This window comes from Thunnus albacares, chromosome 7 (genome assembly GCF_914725855.1).
Source record: "Thunnus albacares chromosome 7, fThuAlb1.1, whole genome shotgun sequence".
NCBI classification, from domain to species: Eukaryota; Metazoa; Chordata; class Actinopteri; order Scombriformes; family Scombridae; genus Thunnus; species Thunnus albacares.
Window position 1 is genome coordinate 19,178,813 of NC_058112.1, and position 20,405 is coordinate 19,199,217.

Sequence of the window (20,405 nt, forward strand, 5' to 3'; positions counted from 1 at the left end):
GAGTCTTTTTTTTAAATACATCTTTTGGTTAAAATGTGCAGATACAGCATGACATGATTAAAGAAGGGGACTCAAATGCTGAGTCACTGCCCATTTACCATCCCTTTAATCTGTATCCCGCACTCTTTGACATATTGCCTCTGTGAATTCTGAACACTTTGCCTTCCCTCCGAGGTCTCCCGTCAGAACCTTGAAGACAAAAGTATTATGAATCAGAATGGGGACATATAACCAAAACACTGTGTCAGAATTTCTTGAGATATTAAACTACCTTCTTGTCTCGAATGGTGTCAAAGCAGGCAGTTTCAATATTCTTGGCGTGGCCATGCAGGCCCATGTGCCGCAGCATCATGACCGCACTGAGCAGCAGGGCGGTGGGGTTGGCCATGTCTTTTCCTGCTATATCCGGGGCAGTTCCATGAACCTGACAGAAGAAATTAATCACAATCAGTCATTATAGTTGATATTTCTATAAAAAGATAGGAAGCAAACTTTGACATGCCTTCACTAGCTCATCCCACACCATGAATTTCTACTGTGCAACTTGTACTTTGATAAATACTTTGACAAATGGGATTACCAACAACATACCGACTCAAATATGGCAACACCATTGGCGCCAATGTTTCCACTAGGGGTCACTCCAAGACCTCCAATCAGTCCAGCACAAAGATCACTGTAATGGTAAACACATACAGTTATCTTTAGGTTTATTCCTGTGCATGTACATGATAAAATAAGATAACTTTGTTGTCTGTCACAAAGAAACAGAAATTTTCATTTAACAAGGCTCAACAATACACATTTTAAAACACACATAAAGTTTAATAATAGTTAATAGTTAATAACAATATTAAATAGGACAGAGTACAGTGCCTATTTTAGTTTATTCAGGATGATGATCGCAGAGAGAATAAAAGAGTTTTTGTAGGACTTTTGGGCGTCAACCTGATGGCAGTAACTGGAAGGATTGTTGGAGGGGTTGAGATGGGTCCTGCTTGATCAGAGTGGCTTGCCTGATCACTGATCGGGTGTAGAGTTCAGATAAGGGGAATTTGGGGTGAACCAATTAATTTGCTGGCCTGATTAGTTATGCAGGAGAGTTTTGTTTTGTTTGGTGGTGAGGGTGCAATGTTGAAGGTGAGTATGGATTCAATTCGCGTCCTGTAAACCAGGGTTAAAATGTCCTTGCTGACATTAAAAGTCCTGAGCTTCCTCAGCAGGTGGAGGCGCTGCTGGGCTTTCTTGTACACAGAGTCTGTATGCTGGAAAAAGGACAAGGAGGTGTCTATCTCTGTCACAAGGTGTTTAAATGATTGTACTTGTTCCACCAGATAGCCTTAATACTGAGGGGTTGGAAAAGAGCTTGACCTTATTAACTAGATTTCATATACATAGGCACATCATTTGCAACTGATGCAGACCATCATCACTACAGATTTTAGTTGCTTTTTCTTTGATTGATGTTAAATTATTACAGTCCAGGTTAGTTTAAATTACTTTGTCTAAATTTGAGTTTTACATTAAATTACATTAAATACTGGCCTTATTGAAACCACACAGTCTGCACTATTTTCTTAATTTAACTGTTTTCTACATGTACAAATGAAACAAAATTTCATGATTTGCAGCAGTGTGTAAATGCACTGTACATCTACAAAGGAATTGCTTTGAAAAAGTTGCTTTTTTGTCCAATTTAATGAAGAGCACACCTATTTTAAAGCTTATCAATCTAAGAGGTTCTCTGGTGACATTTACTTACCTCAAGATGTCTCCATACAAATTTGGCATCACCAATACATCAAACTGTGTGGGATCCTGTACCATCTGTGAAAACAGGTATAAACAATGGCACTAATAATTAGGCATTTTAAGAACAAAACCCCCTCACAAAATATTGCTTCTTATCCATTAAAAACATTCATTCACACTAAAGTAATACATAACAAAAGCTATTGGGACTTACATTAAGGCACACAGTATCCAAGTACATCTCAGTGAATTTCACATCTTTGTGCTTTTCAGCAGCCTCTCTGCATTTTCGTAGGAAAAGCCCATCTGACATGCGCCTATAATAAAAAAAAGAAGACAATCTTTTTATTTTGGCAAATAGCTTGAGAATGACACGTTACTTAAAGTAGTTTGTATTGAATACAACTTACATAATATTGGCCTTATGAACAGCAGTAACACTGGCCCTTTGATTATTTCTGGCATATTCAAACGCATACTCTGCAATGCGTTGGCTGGCTTGCTCTGTAATGAGCTTAATACTCTGTACCACTCCATCAACAATCTGAAAATATACAGATTCAAGAAAGATTACATTCAGGAAACATCTGTTAACTATAAATCATCTTTGAATGGTTTTAAAAAAATGCTAAAGGTTTTATTCCTAAACATCAAAAGGTGTCTACACTGGAGAAGCAAAAAACCAAAAATGGTTTTGATCTAAAGAAAATTAAATAGGCCTACATGATGACTCAGTGAAGAAATAATCAAAAGGTCAAAAGAAAAAAACTAAACGTAACAACTAGACAAGTAATGTGTTGTTAAAAGTTCTTACCACATGTTCAATTCCACTGTATTCACCCTCAGTGTTCTCCCTGATGGTGACCAGGTTCACATCAGTGTAAGGGGTCTTGTAGCCCTCGATGGACACACAGGGGCGCACATTGGCATAGAGGTCAAACGTTTTCCTCAGCAGCAGGTTCATAGAGGGATGACCAGCAGCTATCGGTGTCTTCAAAGGACCTGTAGATTGTTGAGTAATTCAAAATTATTTATAAGTTCATCTGCCAACACTAAATGAAAACACCCTTTAGAGGGACAAGATCTAAACTAGTGTGTCATGTAATTTATCAGTTACGTATTTGTAAGAATCTTTTATTATCTTCATTGGTATTTGTTTAAATGTACTTCTCATCTCTAAAACAATTTCACTTCCTAATTTTTGCTGTGCTTTTAATGCTTTGCTTAGTTATTAGTTACTAGGAAAAAAACAGAACATATCATCAGCAGCAGCATCATCATCATCATCAACTCACTGGAAAGCATCAGATTTTATTTTTAGTAATTATAAGTGTATTAAGCAGGTTACCTTTTAGGCCAATTTTGTTCCTGTCCATCGATTCTTTGGCATCTGGAGGAATCATCCATTTGCCACCAGGTCCTTGGATGGCTGTAACATTTCTCTCTTCCCACTGAATAGGTGCCTGTATCAAAACAGAAGTACTAGATTAGTTCACAAAATGCTGATTTTTACATTAGAATATAAAAGATTTGTCATTACAACAAATTCCAGACTTTAATTGATTAAAGAATAATCAAGTGTTATCTATTGTATCTATTGTAACCTAAAAATTTTGCTGGGTACTCTTCCTGGTGATCAATAATGTTTCTCCCTGGTCCTGAGGTACTAACCTGAGCTGCTTCAAATATCTTCATGACAGCAGTGGAGATCTCTGGACCAATTCCATCACCAGGGATTAAAGTAACAGTATGCATCTGTGAGGCAGAACAAAAATCACATAAAATTCAGTGACACAAGAATAATTACACACTTCTGAGAAAGTCACTATTTAATACAAGCAATAAGTTACACTAGAAATTCTCGAGAAAAAAAATTCACTGTAGCTCTAGGGGAAAGATACATACCCCACGGATGAACGTCCTGGGTTGTGGAGTCTCTCTCTGCAGAGCTCCAACCACCCGTGCCACCTGACAATAAAAAAGGCAACAAATTTAACATTTTTTCCAATGTACTGTAAGCTGTCTCACTTCTACAGCACAAATACAGCCATAAATACAATTATTTGAATAAACAGAGCTATGATGTAAAGTGAATGACCCAAGAATTATGCAGTCTCAGTACAGCATGTTTTATCTGGACTGTTTTTGACCAAAAAAATATATAATTACTGTAATGCCAATCCTTGGTCACTCTAGTAAACAATATTTGAATATGAAATATGAAAAGTGCAGTGCAATTACATGAAACACACAAGGTGTCTGAACAAGACAGACAGACGGATAGATAGATAGGTAGATAGATAGATAGATAGATAGATAGATAGATAGATAGATAGATAGATAGATAGACCGACAGACAGACAGAGACAGATGGCTTAGGAGCAATCTGCAAAGGACATTCTGGAAGCGGAGACTGCACTACTTCCCAGCGGGAATAGTGAGTCCTTATTAAATAGCATGTTAGCTGTGTTGAAAAGGCACATTTCTTTGTGTGATTATAACCATCACCACCCGCATCCGTGTATGAGTGGAGGCCCAACAGGCCTACAACAGGGGCAAGGACAGCAAGAATGGCAAATTGAATGTAGTAATGTAGCGTTAATTAACCAACAGAAAAAGCTAAGCAAGAGGTCACCTTTAGCTTTGGAGCACAACAGTTTACTGACTTAGAAAAGAAATGCCCATTTCAGATTTGGATAGCTATACTACTGCGGGAGATTGCTAGCTAGCTGTTTTCCTCAAGCAGCAAGGATAGTCAACGTTTTAATACTTATGCTTAACTTACTTCCTCTGCCTTGATTTTATCCTTGTCTTTGACCGATAAACCCCACTGTCTTAGTAGATTAAGAATCTGTAGATAAGGGACATTTCATAGACATTTGTTGCCAAGGTGTAGCTCAATCAAGAAACTTTCAACTTGAGCAATTACCCATGACGCCAACGCTAAACTGTTAATAAAATGTAGCTATTAGAAAAGAAAACAAGTAGATTAGCTACATTCGTCAAATGCTAACGCTAGCGGTCAGAGTCAGGTTGCTATAGTAACTAGAAGCAAGTAGCCTAAGCGTTAGCGCCTAGCCAGTTAGCTGGTACTGTCTGCTGTATGACAGCATTCTGTGACTGTAAACGACTGTCAAAGAGCCAAACGTTAGTTGATGAATTGGAAACCAATGACATGCAATTGGTGCTATTCTTTAAATAATTTACATATTTTCCTCATACATACCGCTGACCTCCACGTATTCCCTGCCATCCTGAGCTAGCCACCAAGGTCGATGCAGCAGCAGTTATCAAGCTAGCTACAGTACAAAGCGGATATCCGTTCTGAACATTTCCCCTCCACAATAAACCTCTATTAAATAAAGTCACACAGTAGATAACGCCATGATTCATGTGAATTTCAATTATTTTCTGGTACTAACGTTCAATCACGCACTCATTTCAACTACTTAATTTTGATTTCTACAAAAATATTGACCAATATTATACTTATTGTAACACGTTTATGATTTCTTTCGCTTTTGTTGTGTGTGTGTCCCGGGATTGACCTGAGTTTTAAAGATGTGACATTATATTTAATGTCGTGTAATAAAACCACATATCCAAAAAAAAACACTAAATATTAGCTTTTCATGAGAAAAAGAGGAATATCTGTCATCATAAATAGGCTAAAGTGACATTGTTGGTCTGAAATGTGGATGGAATCAGGGATTAAAGCAAGAAGAGGTATGTGAACCTGAACTGTTGTCCAGAAGGAAATGTGTACAATGTACTGAATTTAGTATTATGTGAATTTAAAACTGCTCTATGCCTGAAATTAAGTTGGGTACCTGATAATTTAAAGCGCTGTGCAATATAATGTGGCTACCATAGTTTTGTAGATGCACCTGCAGGTGGCGCCAGTGGACTGTTTAATCCCAGTCTGGGTAACCTCTACTCATTGATTCCTCCAATCCTTCAACCACATTAACAATTCGCCTTTTTTGACTCTGGATGTGCAAACACTGTTTACCATGTATGTATCAGTTGTCCAAAAGTAGACTCTACAGATATGAGTAAAAGTTTAGTTTGTAAATACACCTTTACATCTTTATAAGCATTGTATTTTTACACAAGTTGGTTATACACATCATAAACTTTATGGTATAAAACAAGTAGAAACAGCTGAAACAATCATTCAATCACATTTTGCAAAAGTTCAACTTACAAAGAAAGCATACAGCATGGGAAGCTCCCAAAATGATCCAGCAATGCAAAATGGAAAAGCTCTTAATTACCGTAAACCTATACAAATTTTTAAGCAGCATAGCTCTCAGCATTAATGCAGGCTACAACATGGTACAAAATGCACACTGTGCAAGTAAAGACATCTTTGAACCAAACTGAGGGGTGTCAGTATGGATAAAGGTTTTCAAACCACTTACATGTATCCTCTGATACTCAATGCATAGGATGCAATAAAATTTCAACAAATGCCTCACATTGCAACACAGAACATGTGTCTGACAGTAACAGTTGTCAAGCATTTGGATATAGCTTAGTAATTTGAAAAACCTACAGTACATATAGCCATGGTATTTTTTTAAATCATACATCACAAAGTTGCACACAAATGTGTCCAAAACAGCTCAACTCAGATGGCATACTGCTTTGGCTGCTTCTTCAGGCTCATAGATCTTTCAGTTTGCGAAATCACATGAGTTGCTCTGTTGTTAAGGAGTCTGCATTCATGAAGAACATCTGTAGAAAAATATAGGACAAAGATTACATTTAGACACCACACTAAACACGATGCAGTTGAGTTGGTTAGATCACACGCAATACTTTATTTTTAAAAAATACAGCCCTGCAGAGAAATTCTTACCATTAAACTGTTTGTAGGCTTCTTCAATAATGGCATTGTTTGATCTTTTTATCTCCCAGTAAGTATCCTCCACCCATGGCTTGCAATCAGGATGTTCAATGAGCTGTCCATTCTTGTATAAACCAGCTAAACATTCACAAAAAGAAACACAAACGTATTTCTTTATCACAGCCTTTCAGTTCAATTACATTTTATTTGAGCATGAAAACCACAGACATGCCAGTAAAGTCACTAAAAAATGGTCATATATAAGATGAATATACTACAATCATCAACTTAATCTGATCAATGGAGTAATCAGGCATGATACACTAGCATACTAATTAACAGGGTTACCTTTGATGGTGTCATCAATGTCTTTGCATAACTGGTACAAATCACTCCCACGTCCAACCACTCTCTCACCTACAATTTAAATAGAAAAACTCCAAGTCAAGACACAATAACATAGTGTCAGGAGTTAAGGTTATATAAAAAGAATCAAAAAAATCTTACCATCAAGCACCTTGAGGGTGGGGAACATCTCAAGAACTATGGTTCTATATGGTGTGTTTCTGCACACTGAAATAGAGGTCATTTGAGTTTACTTACAAAGATTTTTCAATCCACCGTATTGTTTGTTTTAAAGAAAGTCACTGAAAATTACCTGGATTAGTGTAATTGTAAGTGTTGTCTTTAAGACGTATATTTTCGAGCTTTCTCAAAGACTGAAGGTAGTGAAGGCTCTCAATACTGTCAAAAAACAAAACAGAGATGAAATTATTTCACATGACCAGTTCAGAATACTGTTCTTTCAAAATATAATTACTAGTAGCAAAATATGTTCATGCTTAATAACAATGACATATACAATTAACAGCATATTCAAATTCTTATCAATCTAGAGTAGACATTTGGTTAATGAATATATAGTGATACCTGGATATGATATTACCAGCCAGGTTTAAGTTCTGTAAATTGTCACAACTGTGCAGAGGCTCTGGAAATACAAAAGCAATAACATTAAATTAAAAAAAAAAATCAATTCTATTCATAGTGGAGACTATGAGAGGTGCTTTTACAGCATGGAAATAAAAACTTAATCAGTCCTTACCTAAATTGGAAATCCTGTTAGCAGACAAATTGAGAACAGAAAGAAGCCGAAGAGATGACAGTGGAGCTAAATTTGTGATGTTATTTGCAGAGAGGTCCAGTCTCTCCAAATTCATACACTCCCCTATGCATCCAAGATCATGTATTCCTGTAAGACATATAATAAATCAGCAATAATGCATTTCTGACAACTTAAATAGTGAAATTATAATTTGATCTTACCAAGACCTCTCAATTTGAGAAAAAGTATTGACTCCAAATCAAATTCTCCTGTACGTGACTTGAGCAGCACCGCAGTTATCTTCTCACATTCTGCATCTAAAAGAAAGAGAGCAATAAAGCACATTCACTTTCCTGATATATGCAGCACAACCACATACTCCTTATTTCTGTGAGTCAGCACTGCACAAGGATAATGCTGGGAGCAGTGTGTCTGCTCTGTTTACGGAGGAACAAGCAGATAACTCATGCAATCATCGCTAAATAGTACATTTCAGCCGATCCAAGCAGTCCATGAATATTATATCTGGCAGCACGCTGACTTTCAGGGTCACAAACAGGCAGATTGCTGCCCTGTGCGTCGTTAGTGATGGGAATAGCTCGCCAGCAGGAATAACAACTGAGCGTTATATTTGGTTTATTTTCCTAAGGCGGAATCAGTCACTAACTCAAACTACACAAAAACACTCTTTCGTGAGCCTGCACAAATGAAATGCTGACTTTCCCGAGTGGAATCGCATTATTAAAAAGGAAAAGAGTCATCAGGTTAACCAAATACAATTAATGATGCGGTCGTCTGTCCTATCCTGTTGTGTTTTCAGATTAACATCAACGCTGGATTTATTTAATTAACTTTATATGTAAATTATATAAGGACTGGCAGATAAAAAAATGGTTTAAAAAAACTTGCGTGGGTGGAAGTTGTGCCACCAAACACAAATTGTGCATATGATAAACACCTGCAGAGACAAAGGTGATGATGCTTAACGTAGCTTGACAGTTAGCTACCGTTAAATGTTGGTGGCTAATGTTAGCTACCTGTTTCATGGCTGTGAGCGTCGTGAGGCAGCGGCTGCGTGACTTCATGAGGATGATTCAGCCGGATGAACATGGGTGGGTTATTTAATGACAGTGGTAATTGGCCTTTTCCCCCCCTTATGATGATGAGACACGTAAAATGTTGTGTGGCAAAACGATACATTGTTAGCTACCACTTAGCATAAGCCGCTAGTGGCTAGCATAGCAACGTAGCAACAAGCTATCCATCATAACTTACCTTGGTCTTTATCTCGCTTTACGTCCATCGTGGGCAACTTTGCTAGTTAGAAAGCTACCTGTCGTAATGAAAAGCGACGACTTAACAAATGCAGTGAAAAGGCTTGGAAGTGGTAATTTTGGGGGGAAATGTGAAACTGGCATCTGTCCTGGGGTGCGGACAGGACTCGCTCACTGTGCTGCAGCAGCACCCAGGTGGATGAGACGGACTTCAGCCTCCGCAGTCTGGCGAGCACTGAGCTGAAGAGGGAGGCAGCACACACTGTTGGAGGGAGCTGGAGGATGAGGACGTGGATGGGGAAAATGTCCCAGTATTTGCTCCATGTTACTACGGTGCAACAGGTTAAACTGGAGGTCAATTAAAAGTTTTGTTCTGGTTCCAGCAAAAACCAAGTATTTCTCTACGTGGTTTTGTGTTTGATCTATTGATAGTCAACACCCGAATTGACAATTTAAGTAGTAATTGTGCAGAATTAGATTCAAAGGATGGTGAATAAATGAGCATGAAATGTCTAATCCAATCAGGGCTGAAATAACCCATAAAAATATGCCATTTAAAGTTAATTTCAACGGAGAAGAAAATGTGGACAGCGGATTTAAGTGTCTATTAGGGTGTCAGAATCAAAAATTTCATTTATTTTTATTTTACCTTTATTAGGAAGTCCCATTGGGATCAAAAATCTAGGTCTCTCTTTTACAAGAGAGACCTAGCCAAGGTAGCAGCCGTACAAAATCACAACATATTAAAATGTAACAACACAATATACAAAAACTCATAATAAAACAGAACAGCCATTCAAACACAAGAAAAACAGCTACATGCCTCCATCACCATATTCTTAAATTCATCAATGGATAGCCTATAAATGTTTCTAATTTTAGATCTTTTTGCAGATTATTCCATGCCTAAGGTGCATAGTAGGAAAATGCAGTTTTCCCCAGATCTGTCAAAAGTCAGGGTACATTAAAAATCAACTACTTGATCAACTATTTTCATGAGCCTGCGCAAATGAGGTACTGACTTTCCTGAGAGGAACCGCATTACTAAAAAGAAAAAGAATTTTCAGTATAACCAGATAGAATTAATGATGCAGTTTACTGTCCTATCCTGTTGTGTTTTCAGATTAACATCAACACAGGCTTTATTTATTTATTTTTCAGATTATTTCATGCCTAAGGTGCACAGTAGGAAAATGCAGTTTTTCCCAGATCTGTCAGGGTACATTAAAAATCAACTACTTGGAGGAGTGTAGCTGGTAACTACCAGAGCTGAGACAGAGAAGGGTACAGAGGTAAGCCGGAAGTTTATACATATATATGTGTATATATGTATGTATATATATATATATATATACACCAGTGCTGTTGTCTGCGAATGGTCAATGATGTCCAACCCACCAAATCATAAAGAATGCAATGGTGAGTAAGGAACTTTACATTTGTAATGAAACTGCATGGTACACTGAATCCAGGCTCCATAAGATGTTTGAGGCTGTATGCATATACAATATGTCACCATTACAGACAGGAAAGTAGCATCCACAATTTTTTCTTGGCATTGAAAGTAAGATTTATTAATAAGATTATAGTTTAGATTTGTGTTAGTGCCTTTACACATTGATTGAAAGTAACTTAGTTTATTTACTCAAGTACTTTAATGCATTTTAATTGAATATTTCCTCTTGAAGCTGTTACACTTTATATTTCCACTCCCATACATTTTAGACAGAGATGTTGTATGTTGTATTTCCGAAGGATTACTACATCTGAACAGTTAAGATTAAGAGTTTATACAGAAAACATATTATCAGTTTATAAAATATGGTGTATTATACATGAAATGACCCCAAAGTACATAAAGTTTGCATCACCATGACATCTGTAATATTAAAGTGCTGCCTTTTTAAAATAATAGATAAATAATAATAACAAATATAGCCTAATAAAAATGGTATATGAGTCTGAAAGGGAATGTCTGATAAATTTTGCATAATAAGTACTTTTACTCGTGATACTTTAAGTAGTCTGTGGTTTCTGATCATATTAATGTACTTTTACATAAGAAGAATGAAGAATGCTCAACTTTTACTTGTACTGGAGTATTTTTATTATGGAGTATTAATTTACTCCAGTCTTAGTGCTTCCACTGCACTGTTGCAGCCTTTTCGTCATCCAAAATAATGAAGCTGTTTCAGGCTAACCAGCTGTATGATTAAAATCTATAATGTCAAAGTGGGACAGGTGAGTGTGCATATATCAGTTAAGACAGCTCATACCAGCGGGCTCCAGTTCACTATTATTTATTTATTTAGCTGAGGTGCCATTGGTTTGTTTTGACTCCGGTGGACAGCAGAAGAGAAGCAGATCAACTTGCAGTCCTTGGACTTCAAACACGACCTCCGCTGGTACCCACACAACTGGGCTCTGCTCTTTTACTTTTTTTTTTTTTTTTTTTTTTTACCTTGATATGTTTTTGCATCTTATACGTTTTTGCAGTCATGGCGGACATCTCCTGTACGGACACCAACAACATTTTTTGAGACTTTGCAACGTCGTCGACACCTTCTGTGCGGATACCTAGACTCCGTGGACCCCCTAAATGCCTTTAATTGAGAAAAGGCTTTGGACGTTCAGTGTTGTGAATGTGTACAAGCAACAGATTACTTGATAGAGATGGGTAATAAGCAGACTATATTTACCGACGAGCAGCTGGATGCCTACCAGGTAAGCGTCCATGCCGGTACTTGAGTCATAGACTGTATTTCCTCCAGCATACCCCTCATACACGCAAATCAGCATAGGCAAACATCCTGTCAGTTATTTAGTTTTTCTGATTGTAGATGATGATCTATGTGACAAGTCCCAAGTTTAGTTCAGTTTAGTGGAGTTAAAAGAAGAGCAAAGATGTCAATGTTTTAAAGGCCTAAGTTCATTGCTATTTCCTACTATTCCATCAGTATGATGATGTCATTATTATGCAATACTCTTTTATCATTATTTTTTTTCTCATATTAACCCACTCACTACTGACAGTGGAGCCTTTACTGTCTTGGATTTAATGTGTAAAGCAAAATACACTGAATATCTTGTGAGATGGAGAAGAAAATAGATATGTTCAGTATTGAGTTTTACTGATCATTAATAGGCTGACACTTGATGATGTCAGTCTAATGCAAGCACGTGGGCGTTTTATCAATAATCTATTTCCTGCTAAATTACTGTCAGTTATGACTCCACGGTTCAAATATTGACATGATAGGTGAGAATAGCAGAGGGTTTTGATTTCATTACAAAATGCAGGATCTTGTATTCTTTGTGGCACCATCTGAGAAGATCTGACCTTCTGTGGCCTGCAATAGTCCAGGTTCTCCTGTGAGGAAACATATCTTCGTCTGCACAGGTTTATCATGTCACTATAGGCATGACTTAATAATTGATGCCAAGCCAGCGTGATATGCAGCGAAACTCTACTCTCAGGAGACAGTTTGGTTCTCAAGAGCCTCTCTGGTTACTCTTTACAAAACCTTGTTAGGAGACTGTTGCTCTCTGTGGACCAGTTTAAGGAATGCACAAACAACACTTTTACTGACCTTTTCTTTGGGTTGGATGTATGATGGAGACTAGTGGGTTTTGATGACTAGCCGAATATTGCTATAAATATGTTCACACGCAATTATTACCAAGTCAATATCCTTAGTAGGCCTGTTTTGACCTTACACCAGCGAAGAAGGTTATATTTTTTGTTAATTACCTACTCTGTCTCTGGAGCTGGCTGTGCTCTGCTTCTCACACTCAGGAGCACAGCTCAGACAGAATGGATACAATGGGAAATATAAATTGAAGTGCCTCCAGTAGGGCTGTCAGATAATGCGTGTGCCAACACGTGCACGCCTTCGTGTAGACAGCTACAGATCAACACCAGATCATGTTCCCCTGCCTCATCGTTCCCATTGCAAGTGGCAGGTGACAACACTCACGAGCATCATCATCATTTAAGAGAAACCGGAGACCTCAAGTAGCGTTTACAGTAAGGGCTGTTCACATGCCTTCAGAGGATCGGTAATGTTATTTTCTATGACTCACAGATGTGTCATTGTTTTCAGGCCTCTTCATGGAACATGTAAACAATTAATGTACCATGTGTTTGTAATAGTATGTTCAGTTTTGACATGCTGTTTTCCTCTCATTGCAGGATTGCACGTTTTTCACTCGCAAGGAAATCTTGCGGTAAGTGGGGTTTTATCTGCTGTAAAGGTGTATCGATTTCCATGCATGACACATAGATGTACAGTAGATGTACATGAGATAAATTGTTACTCATACATTATGCCACCCACTCTGACCATAAGATCATACACATGATAATGTTACAAATGTACCAAGAACCGTTGCCTTGAAAGATTTCACCTGTATGATAAAATGCAGAAAAACTCACATTACTCAGATGCTCACATTGATCCCCTGACTGTTGTTTATTTCCCAATGTCCCTCCTTTTTCTTTGCACTGTAGTTGAGATGTGCTTCAAGTGGACATATAAACCCTTCTTTCATTACAAGGCACTATAAAATATATTACTTCTTTAGCCTTTGTATTGTAAAGAATCTGTCTGTATCCTGTAAGAGGAATTAAAAGTGTCCCATTGCACACATTTGTGGGCTGAGTCCTCGCAGGAAACTTCTTCCCACTTGGGAAACTTAATGCTGAGTGTTGGTTTCATTAGCAGTTGCAACTTGTGCTCTTTGGGCAGAGTTCAAAACAGGGAAAATTTGTTGTAGCCTATATGGTAATTCTGGCACAATATAATTTGACTAACAAGCTAAAGATAACAGTAGATTTTTTTAATTATTCACATATTTTAACTTAATATACAATACAATATCAACAGTAGTTGTTTTTCTTCTTGTTTGACATAACTGGAGTATTACACAATTTAATGTGTTAGAAGGAACTGAATAAAGACAACAATGAATTTAAAATAGGAATTAAGTAAAATAGATACACTTGATGAACTGTCAAATAACCCAGAGTAAGGCTGAAGAAGCTATAAATGTAAGCAAATGTCAGGAATACGGTTATTTTTTTAATAGAATCAATATACTGCCATATATATCTTTAATGGGTAATAAACTATTATCATTAGAAACAGCTTGAAATTACCACAGAACAAGTGAGTGAACAATCAGAAAGATGACTATGTAGTTACATCTGTGTGTGGAAGAACAAATGCATAATAGTGTTAATCATGTATTGAGAAAGATGTTATCTGTACAAACGCAAATTTCAGGTCTTTGTCAGCAAAGATCTCAAAGTTCTGTCCTGTACCAGTGCCGGATGTTACCTAAACCTCTGAAAGTCATGCTGACCTTTTGATTGCGGTGTTGTTTTCAGTGCCACCGAATGAACTCTCACATTTCTGCCTCTTTCGACATGTGCAGCTCAGCACATAAAACATGACAAATATCTAAATCTGCACTTGGTGATTGCACGAGGTATCATGTCTCACTGGGTAGCATCCTTTTTCCCTACCTGTCACTCACCATGTCGATGACATGTATAAATTAAACCAATTACTTGCTTTTCTTTCTAATGAAATTGACCAGTGCCACTCGTGTTTCAGTATCTTCTGTCAGTGGATTTAGATATTGGAAGATTAAATGGCTACTTAAATAAATTAAATGTAGATACTCAAGAATGTTATATTAAAGTTATGTGAAGTTATGAATATGAAAGTTGTGTGATTCTACAGGAATTTGGGGTCTGATTTGCTCCTCTGTATGTGCAGTAAAGGTTGTTTTTATATGGTAATATCTCTAATGATAAGACATTATAGGCATTTGTGTCCTGTGGTGTACTGTTACTATCTTCTAAAATTACCCGAACAATCAAGAATTACTGAAGGATTAAAATTCAATGGATTATATGACAAACACTTGTTTGATTTTACGTGTTTTATTTGTTAAGCAGTTTTAGGATGTAACTCAATACCCTACATTAAAACCACAGCATTACCCCCAAATTTTTTCTTAGCAGGACTCTCTTCAATGAGACTTCCTGATTTCTATTTTGCTCTTTTTAACATTTCACTACATTGGTCACAGTATTGTCAGAACAAGTGTGTTTTTGTTTAAGAAATTTGTGCTTTTTTCCAAATTCTACTGCATTTTCTCTCCAACAAAACAAAGCATTTGTCTTTTTTTTTCTCCCCTTGTGTGCACCTACTTGTTCCTCCTCAGTGATATTGAATTGACTTTGATTCCAAGGCCAGCATTGGACTGGAGATATAGTAATTGACAATCAGCAGAGGGTGTAATAGGGTCGCACACTTTATGACCTTCATAAAACACTCCTCCTTGTCTCTTTGCACAGCTGCAACTGTGACAGCACAGTTATGTAACATCAAAGAAACAGGTTATCACTGATGGTTGTAAGGTCACTGATGTGAGTCCTTTGACCTTATGTCATGTCCCATATTAACACTAGATCATAACATTTCAGCATTTATGTATCATCAAATGTGTGTCAAAGTGGGGAAACATCACTCACAGTCATAACTGAAAGTTGTCAGTGATTATATTATTAATGTAGCGCAGTAGAGAGAAGTGTAGTAGTAGAACACTGATTGCAATTTGCGAAAATTCTGAAAAACAAGTAATTGTCTTTGAAAGCATTTCCAAGCTGTGCGGTCCAAACACTTTCAAGTCATGGTACATTAAAACTGCAGGTTTAGCCGTTCGCTTTCCTGCAGTTGTATCAATGAAACTCAATCATTTTGACAGGTTTATCTAATTTAATTGTAGTGAGTTTGTCCTCTAAGACCAGTGTCCCTGCTGACAAATGGCTTCCAAGGCACCACATGTCACGATTATTCAAGGACAGAGTGAAAAGGGAACCATAGATTAGCACTGACTATCCTGACATGTTTATCATACATAAAACACCCTTACAGTTTATTGACATTGGCTATTCTTGATAATAACTGACACAAAATTAAAGAGAGAGCAAGGAGACATGGAGAGAGAAAGAAGTGCAAGAAGCTTACCTTTTTTTATTATTTCCTTAATAATTTCCTCAGTAAATCAAATCCAGCAAGCGACAAATATTAAAAATTTTAAATTGCAATGTTTTGAGCCTCTTGAGATTAACCATCATTTTTGATTAATTTGTGGCCATATTTCTATTTATAGCCATTCCATAATTTTATATCTGTGCAATTCATAATTCAGTATCTTTTAACAAATTATTACAGCAGCTGTGCTATAGATTCCTCCAGCTGCAGCTATATGTAGAGTGGAAATTCCCTGCAGGAAGTCATAAACAGAGTCATACTGACCTCTTTTTAATATATTAACACTTACTGACAAGAGATACATTTACTTTTATAGTAGTTGTTATTTTGTGTATTGTTTTTTTTCAAACACACATGAAGCCAATTCCATAAAAAGAAGCACAATTATGTTAAAAAATTGTGTTTTTATTTTTTTATTCTAGGTTGCACGGCAGGTACCATGAGTTGGCTCCACATCTTGTACCAATGGACTACACCAATGATCCTGATTGTAAATTGCCTTTAGCCTTGATAGTCAACATGCCAGAGTTAAAGGTAAAAAAAGGACACTCAAATGTGGCACCCTCCGCTCACGTGGGCCGACACCTAATCAATACGCACTCTCTTCCAGAGGAACAGAATTGATTTTTAGCCGTCACCATCACTGATCTGAATGTATGACACACCACATTCTGTGATCTTATGAAAGTTAATGTGCTATGAAATGCTATATCCTGGCAGCAATGCATTCCCTCCTATTTTTAAGTGCTTGCCATTTGAAAAAGAAAAAGAAAAAAACAATCCAGAAATTTAGAAATGGCGTGTTGCATAACATCACAGCCACATTTCTCCCACACACCAGACATGAATACCACACTATAATTTTATACAGAGTCCTAATCCATCAGGAGTTTAGCACAGAGGTGTGTCCTTCCTCTGAGCAGCATTGGCTTGTCTGTAAAACTGTCATTTGATTTCAGGGCCAAAGTCCTCTACAGCTTTATATAAATTAATTCCCATCTTGCTGAAGACTCTGTTTTAATGAGTTATGTTGAGTTGACCAGAGTGACTCAGGCTGCACTGATGTGTCTCAAGTTATTCACCTGGTGAAGTTAAAAATTGCTTTAGATGGCCAATGGTGTCTTTAACTGAGCTTGTATTGAACTCAAGCATTTACTAATTTATGTATATAACTGTCTTTTTTGATAGCCTCCTTTCAGTGTGAATTAATTACAAGCTCTGTCAAATCAGCTAATTACCTGAGATATTAAAACCAACCTCTGGTTGAGCAAAGGAAGAGAAAATATTGGCTTCACCTTACCATCAAAGACAAACTCAGTGTTTTTTCAGCTGAATTCTGTAGTCAGCAGAATCCTTGCAGCTTGTGTGAAACTGACAGCAGCATGTAAAACCACACGGTCATGACACTAGTTCCTTCAAGATGTTTCTCATGAATTCCTTCCCTCGCACAAACTACAGACTGTACTGTATGTTGTTACATGTATGTGATCCTCAATGCAGTGAAATTACATTTACATTAATGTATGTAAATGTTGCTATCCCCCGTCATCTGAAGGAAAACCCATTCCGCAACAGGATAGTAGAGTCTTTCTCAGAGGATGGGATGGGGAATCTCAGCTTCAATGAATTTGTGGATATGTTCTCAGTCCTCAGTGAAATGGCTCCTAGGGAACTGAAGGCCATATATGCCTTCAAAATATACGGTAACGAGAAATTACTAAAACATTTATTCTTTCATTGTAGTATTTAAGACTTATCATGGATAAAATAAAAAGGTGTAATTATTTGCTGTAATCCTTGTTGTTCACAGATTTCAATGTGGATAATTACCTGTGCAAAGAGGACCTGGAAAAGACTCTGAATAAGCTGACAAAGGAGGAGTTGACTCCTGAGGAGGTGGTGCTGGTGTGTGAGAAAACCATCGAGGAGGCTGATTTGGACGGAGACAACAAACTCTCCTTTGCTGATTTTGAAAATATGATATCTAGGGCTCCCGACTTTTTAAGGTACCTAATACAACTAATGCTTTAAGATTATGTTTCTATAAAATAATTTGTCAGTTAGGGGTGGGTGATGTGGCCCTAAAATAATATCACGATATTTCATGGTATTATTTGGCTCTCCTCATGCTCAGCCGGGTGCTTCTGCTTGAGGTGGTGAAATAAGTTTGTTGTATTGCTCCCTTTTGTTGTTATTCTTCTTGCACTTCTTACATATTGTCATGGTTTGTTGTACATCTTATCTTTTGTAACCAAACCACTTCCACACCACTGAAGTTGCTCCCCTTTTTGGAACTAACTCCTCCGCCATGGAGCCGATAGTAATGTTACTTTTGCTCTCAGTCATGCTGGTTGTTGCTGTGCGTAAGGATGTCATTACAACCAAGAATATTGCCATTATCAAGATATGAATTTTTTTTCATCATATTAAAAATTATACCGATATTATCGTGAGCAATACAATATGGCACACCCATATTGTCAATAACTGTGTACATGATATTCTATATGAAAAGTTACGTTCTATAATCAGTCAGTACATGCATTACCCCTTGTGGAGCAGCAAAGTGGGAGGCAAGTGCCCCTGGTTTTCATTCCCCAGATGGCTGGTAATTATTTTCATCATTTTACTATCACTCTGCCATCATCATCTTAACCCTGAGCCTCCACTATACCCGTTCATTACTCGTTCATTAACATGCAAACAGCCTCACAAGTGTCTGTCCCCACTGAAATGATGAACACATCTGCTCTTGATTCCCGTGTGTTTGTACAGCAAGTATGTTTGTATGCACAATGAATATTACTGTTTTACTCATGGTCTTTCATATTGTCTCTTTTGTGACTCAAGTACCTTCCATATACGAATCTGAGAGGGCTCCATGGTCGTCAGCTTGGTGAACCTCAGCACAATGACTGACTCTCCTACTTTCAAAAGAAAAAAGAATCATACGTCAGTCCTCTTCGGCTCTTCTCCAGCTGTCCTCGCCTCAGTGAAGACTGCCTAGTTAGAGAATGAACTACTGGATGAAGCTGAATTCTCAGGATCCTCGATTCCTTTACAGTAGATGAACAAATGTATTTTCCTTTTCATGAAACAGATATTTCAATTTTTTATCACCACCTTTAAAAGGGCTTGACCTGGATTGGTCTCTTGTAGGGAGAAAAGGCTATTCATTCCACAGTTTGAGCCTGAAGTGAACCTGAATATGGATTGCTGCTTTTTGAGCACATACAAGAATGCATAATAAGTTGATCTACCTATATTGCACATGCGATACCAACAGTGATGTCTTCCTGTAATGACACACTAGATATTTAGTATTTATAAGGCAAAGGACAAAGCCTGAAGCGAATGAAAGCACAGCGATGGTGTAAAGGGCATACGGTTATTCTCCTCTATGAGCTATGCAATATTTGTACATGCATGGGACACTTGTGGTTCTTTTGCAGTGTATTGCTTCTTGTTATCTGAGGTTGTGTTTTTGCTCGTGAAACTGCAACATGATGACAATCATATCTTATTGTTCTCCAGTTAAATGAAGGGCTCTGTCATCTGAACTCATTTTGGTAGCTTTCATCTTCTGCCTCAGCCATTATCCTGAGATGTTAGTTACAGCCATTTTTTGAATATACATTTTTCAGTATTTTATGTATTACTTTGAATAAATGTTTTTCTTTTCTGTGTGTTCTGAGTGAATTACTTCGTGTGGATGATTATTGTTGTGACTGAAAAAAAAAAGCGTAGAAGGAGCTCTCGCTGTTTGTTAAACAAAAGCTTATCATTTCATGTGACTGACGTGACCTGCAACCTTTATGCGTTCAGTAATATCCTGTCCATATAACCAGTTCACCTCATGATAACCGAGGAGAGTGCTCAATAAAGATCAGGGAGCCTGCGCTTGTGCATGCCCCATCATATGAGGTGTAATGAATTGTTAAGCAGGATGTGATCATTAGGAGTGAGCTGCCTCAGCATTCACACAAGCATGATTACATCCTGCATACACAGTTAATCTCAACTAGAAAGCTAGGGGAATTACTGGTTGATGAGTAACCGGTCCTGGCTTTATGCTTTAAAGGAATAATTTGCATCAGGTATCTTTGAAGCACAGTAGACTGTGTTGTTTCAGTAAGATTAGAGTTTTCAGTGCAGGTTGTATGACTTAGTCATTCAGTACATTTGGATGCTGGCTAGTTATATGTGTAGTTCAGGCCCTGCATCTGCTTTGACTTACAAGTGAGTCATCTTCACTTCTTTGTTGTCAAGCGCAATGGCTTCAGAAGAGGTATGACCTGGTAAATTGGTCTCAGGTCTGACAAGTATTGTACAGGGCAGTTAGAAAGTAGGGACAG

At 37.5% G+C, this 20,405-nt stretch overlaps 3 protein-coding genes across 13 annotated transcripts; 1 reads left to right on the plus strand and 2 right to left on the minus strand.

Annotated features, from left to right (window-relative positions):
- Window positions 1-36: 36 nt before the first annotated feature.
- idh3a (isocitrate dehydrogenase (NAD(+)) 3 catalytic subunit alpha) lies at window positions 37-5,082 on the minus strand. 2 transcript variants are annotated; one of them, XM_044357564.1, is made up of 12 exons: window positions 4,979-5,079; window positions 4,538-4,603; window positions 3,658-3,720; window positions 3,424-3,507; window positions 3,101-3,215; window positions 2,567-2,754; window positions 2,163-2,296; window positions 1,967-2,069; window positions 1,763-1,827; window positions 592-676; window positions 272-424; window positions 37-189 (listed from the first exon to the last, which is right to left on the minus strand). In XM_044357564.1, the coding sequence occupies exons 1-12, from the start codon at window positions 5,003-5,005 to the stop codon at window positions 106-108; spliced, it is 1,167 nt and encodes a 388-aa protein (XP_044213499.1). In that variant the 5' UTR covers window positions 5,006-5,079; the 3' UTR covers window positions 37-105. The 2 variants fall into 2 exon arrangements, with proteins under 2 accessions (XP_044213499.1, XP_044213500.1); XM_044357565.1 differs by lacking the exon at window positions 4,538-4,603 and having other exon boundaries at window positions 4,979-5,082.
- Window positions 5,083-5,802: 720 nt separating this feature from the next.
- lrrc61 (leucine rich repeat containing 61) lies at window positions 5,803-9,273 on the minus strand. 3 transcript variants are annotated; one of them, XM_044357450.1, is made up of 10 exons: window positions 9,159-9,249; window positions 8,985-9,042; window positions 7,931-8,026; window positions 7,710-7,856; window positions 7,535-7,595; window positions 7,263-7,348; window positions 7,112-7,177; window positions 6,953-7,021; window positions 6,617-6,742; window positions 5,803-6,492 (listed from the first exon to the last, which is right to left on the minus strand). In XM_044357450.1, the coding sequence occupies exons 2-10, from the start codon at window positions 9,010-9,012 to the stop codon at window positions 6,386-6,388; spliced, it is 786 nt and encodes a 261-aa protein (XP_044213385.1). In that variant the 5' UTR covers window positions 9,013-9,042; window positions 9,159-9,249; the 3' UTR covers window positions 5,803-6,385. The 3 variants fall into 3 exon arrangements, with proteins under 3 accessions (XP_044213385.1, XP_044213384.1, XP_044213383.1); XM_044357449.1 differs by having other exon boundaries at window positions 8,985-9,273; XM_044357448.1 differs by lacking the exons at window positions 8,985-9,042; window positions 9,159-9,249 and adding an exon at window positions 8,747-8,942.
- cib2 (calcium and integrin binding family member 2) lies at window positions 8,743-19,731 on the plus strand. Of its 8 annotated transcripts, XM_044357453.1 has the most exons (10): window positions 8,746-8,821; window positions 10,145-10,275; window positions 11,296-11,388; window positions 11,480-11,707; window positions 12,780-12,946; window positions 13,176-13,210; window positions 16,473-16,584; window positions 17,606-17,753; window positions 17,861-18,056; window positions 18,901-19,731. In XM_044357453.1, exons 5-10 carry the CDS (start codon window positions 12,851-12,853, stop codon window positions 18,920-18,922), a joined length of 609 nt encoding a protein of 202 aa, XP_044213388.1. In that variant the 5' UTR covers window positions 8,746-8,821; window positions 10,145-10,275; window positions 11,296-11,388; window positions 11,480-11,707; window positions 12,780-12,850; the 3' UTR covers window positions 18,923-19,731. The 8 variants fall into 8 exon arrangements, with proteins under 8 accessions (XP_044213392.1, XP_044213388.1, XP_044213386.1 ...); XM_044357451.1 differs by having other exon boundaries at window positions 11,296-11,707; XM_044357452.1 differs by lacking the exon at window positions 8,746-8,821 and adding an exon at window positions 9,250-9,337 and having other exon boundaries at window positions 11,296-11,707.
- Window positions 19,732-20,405: the final 674 nt, after the last annotated feature.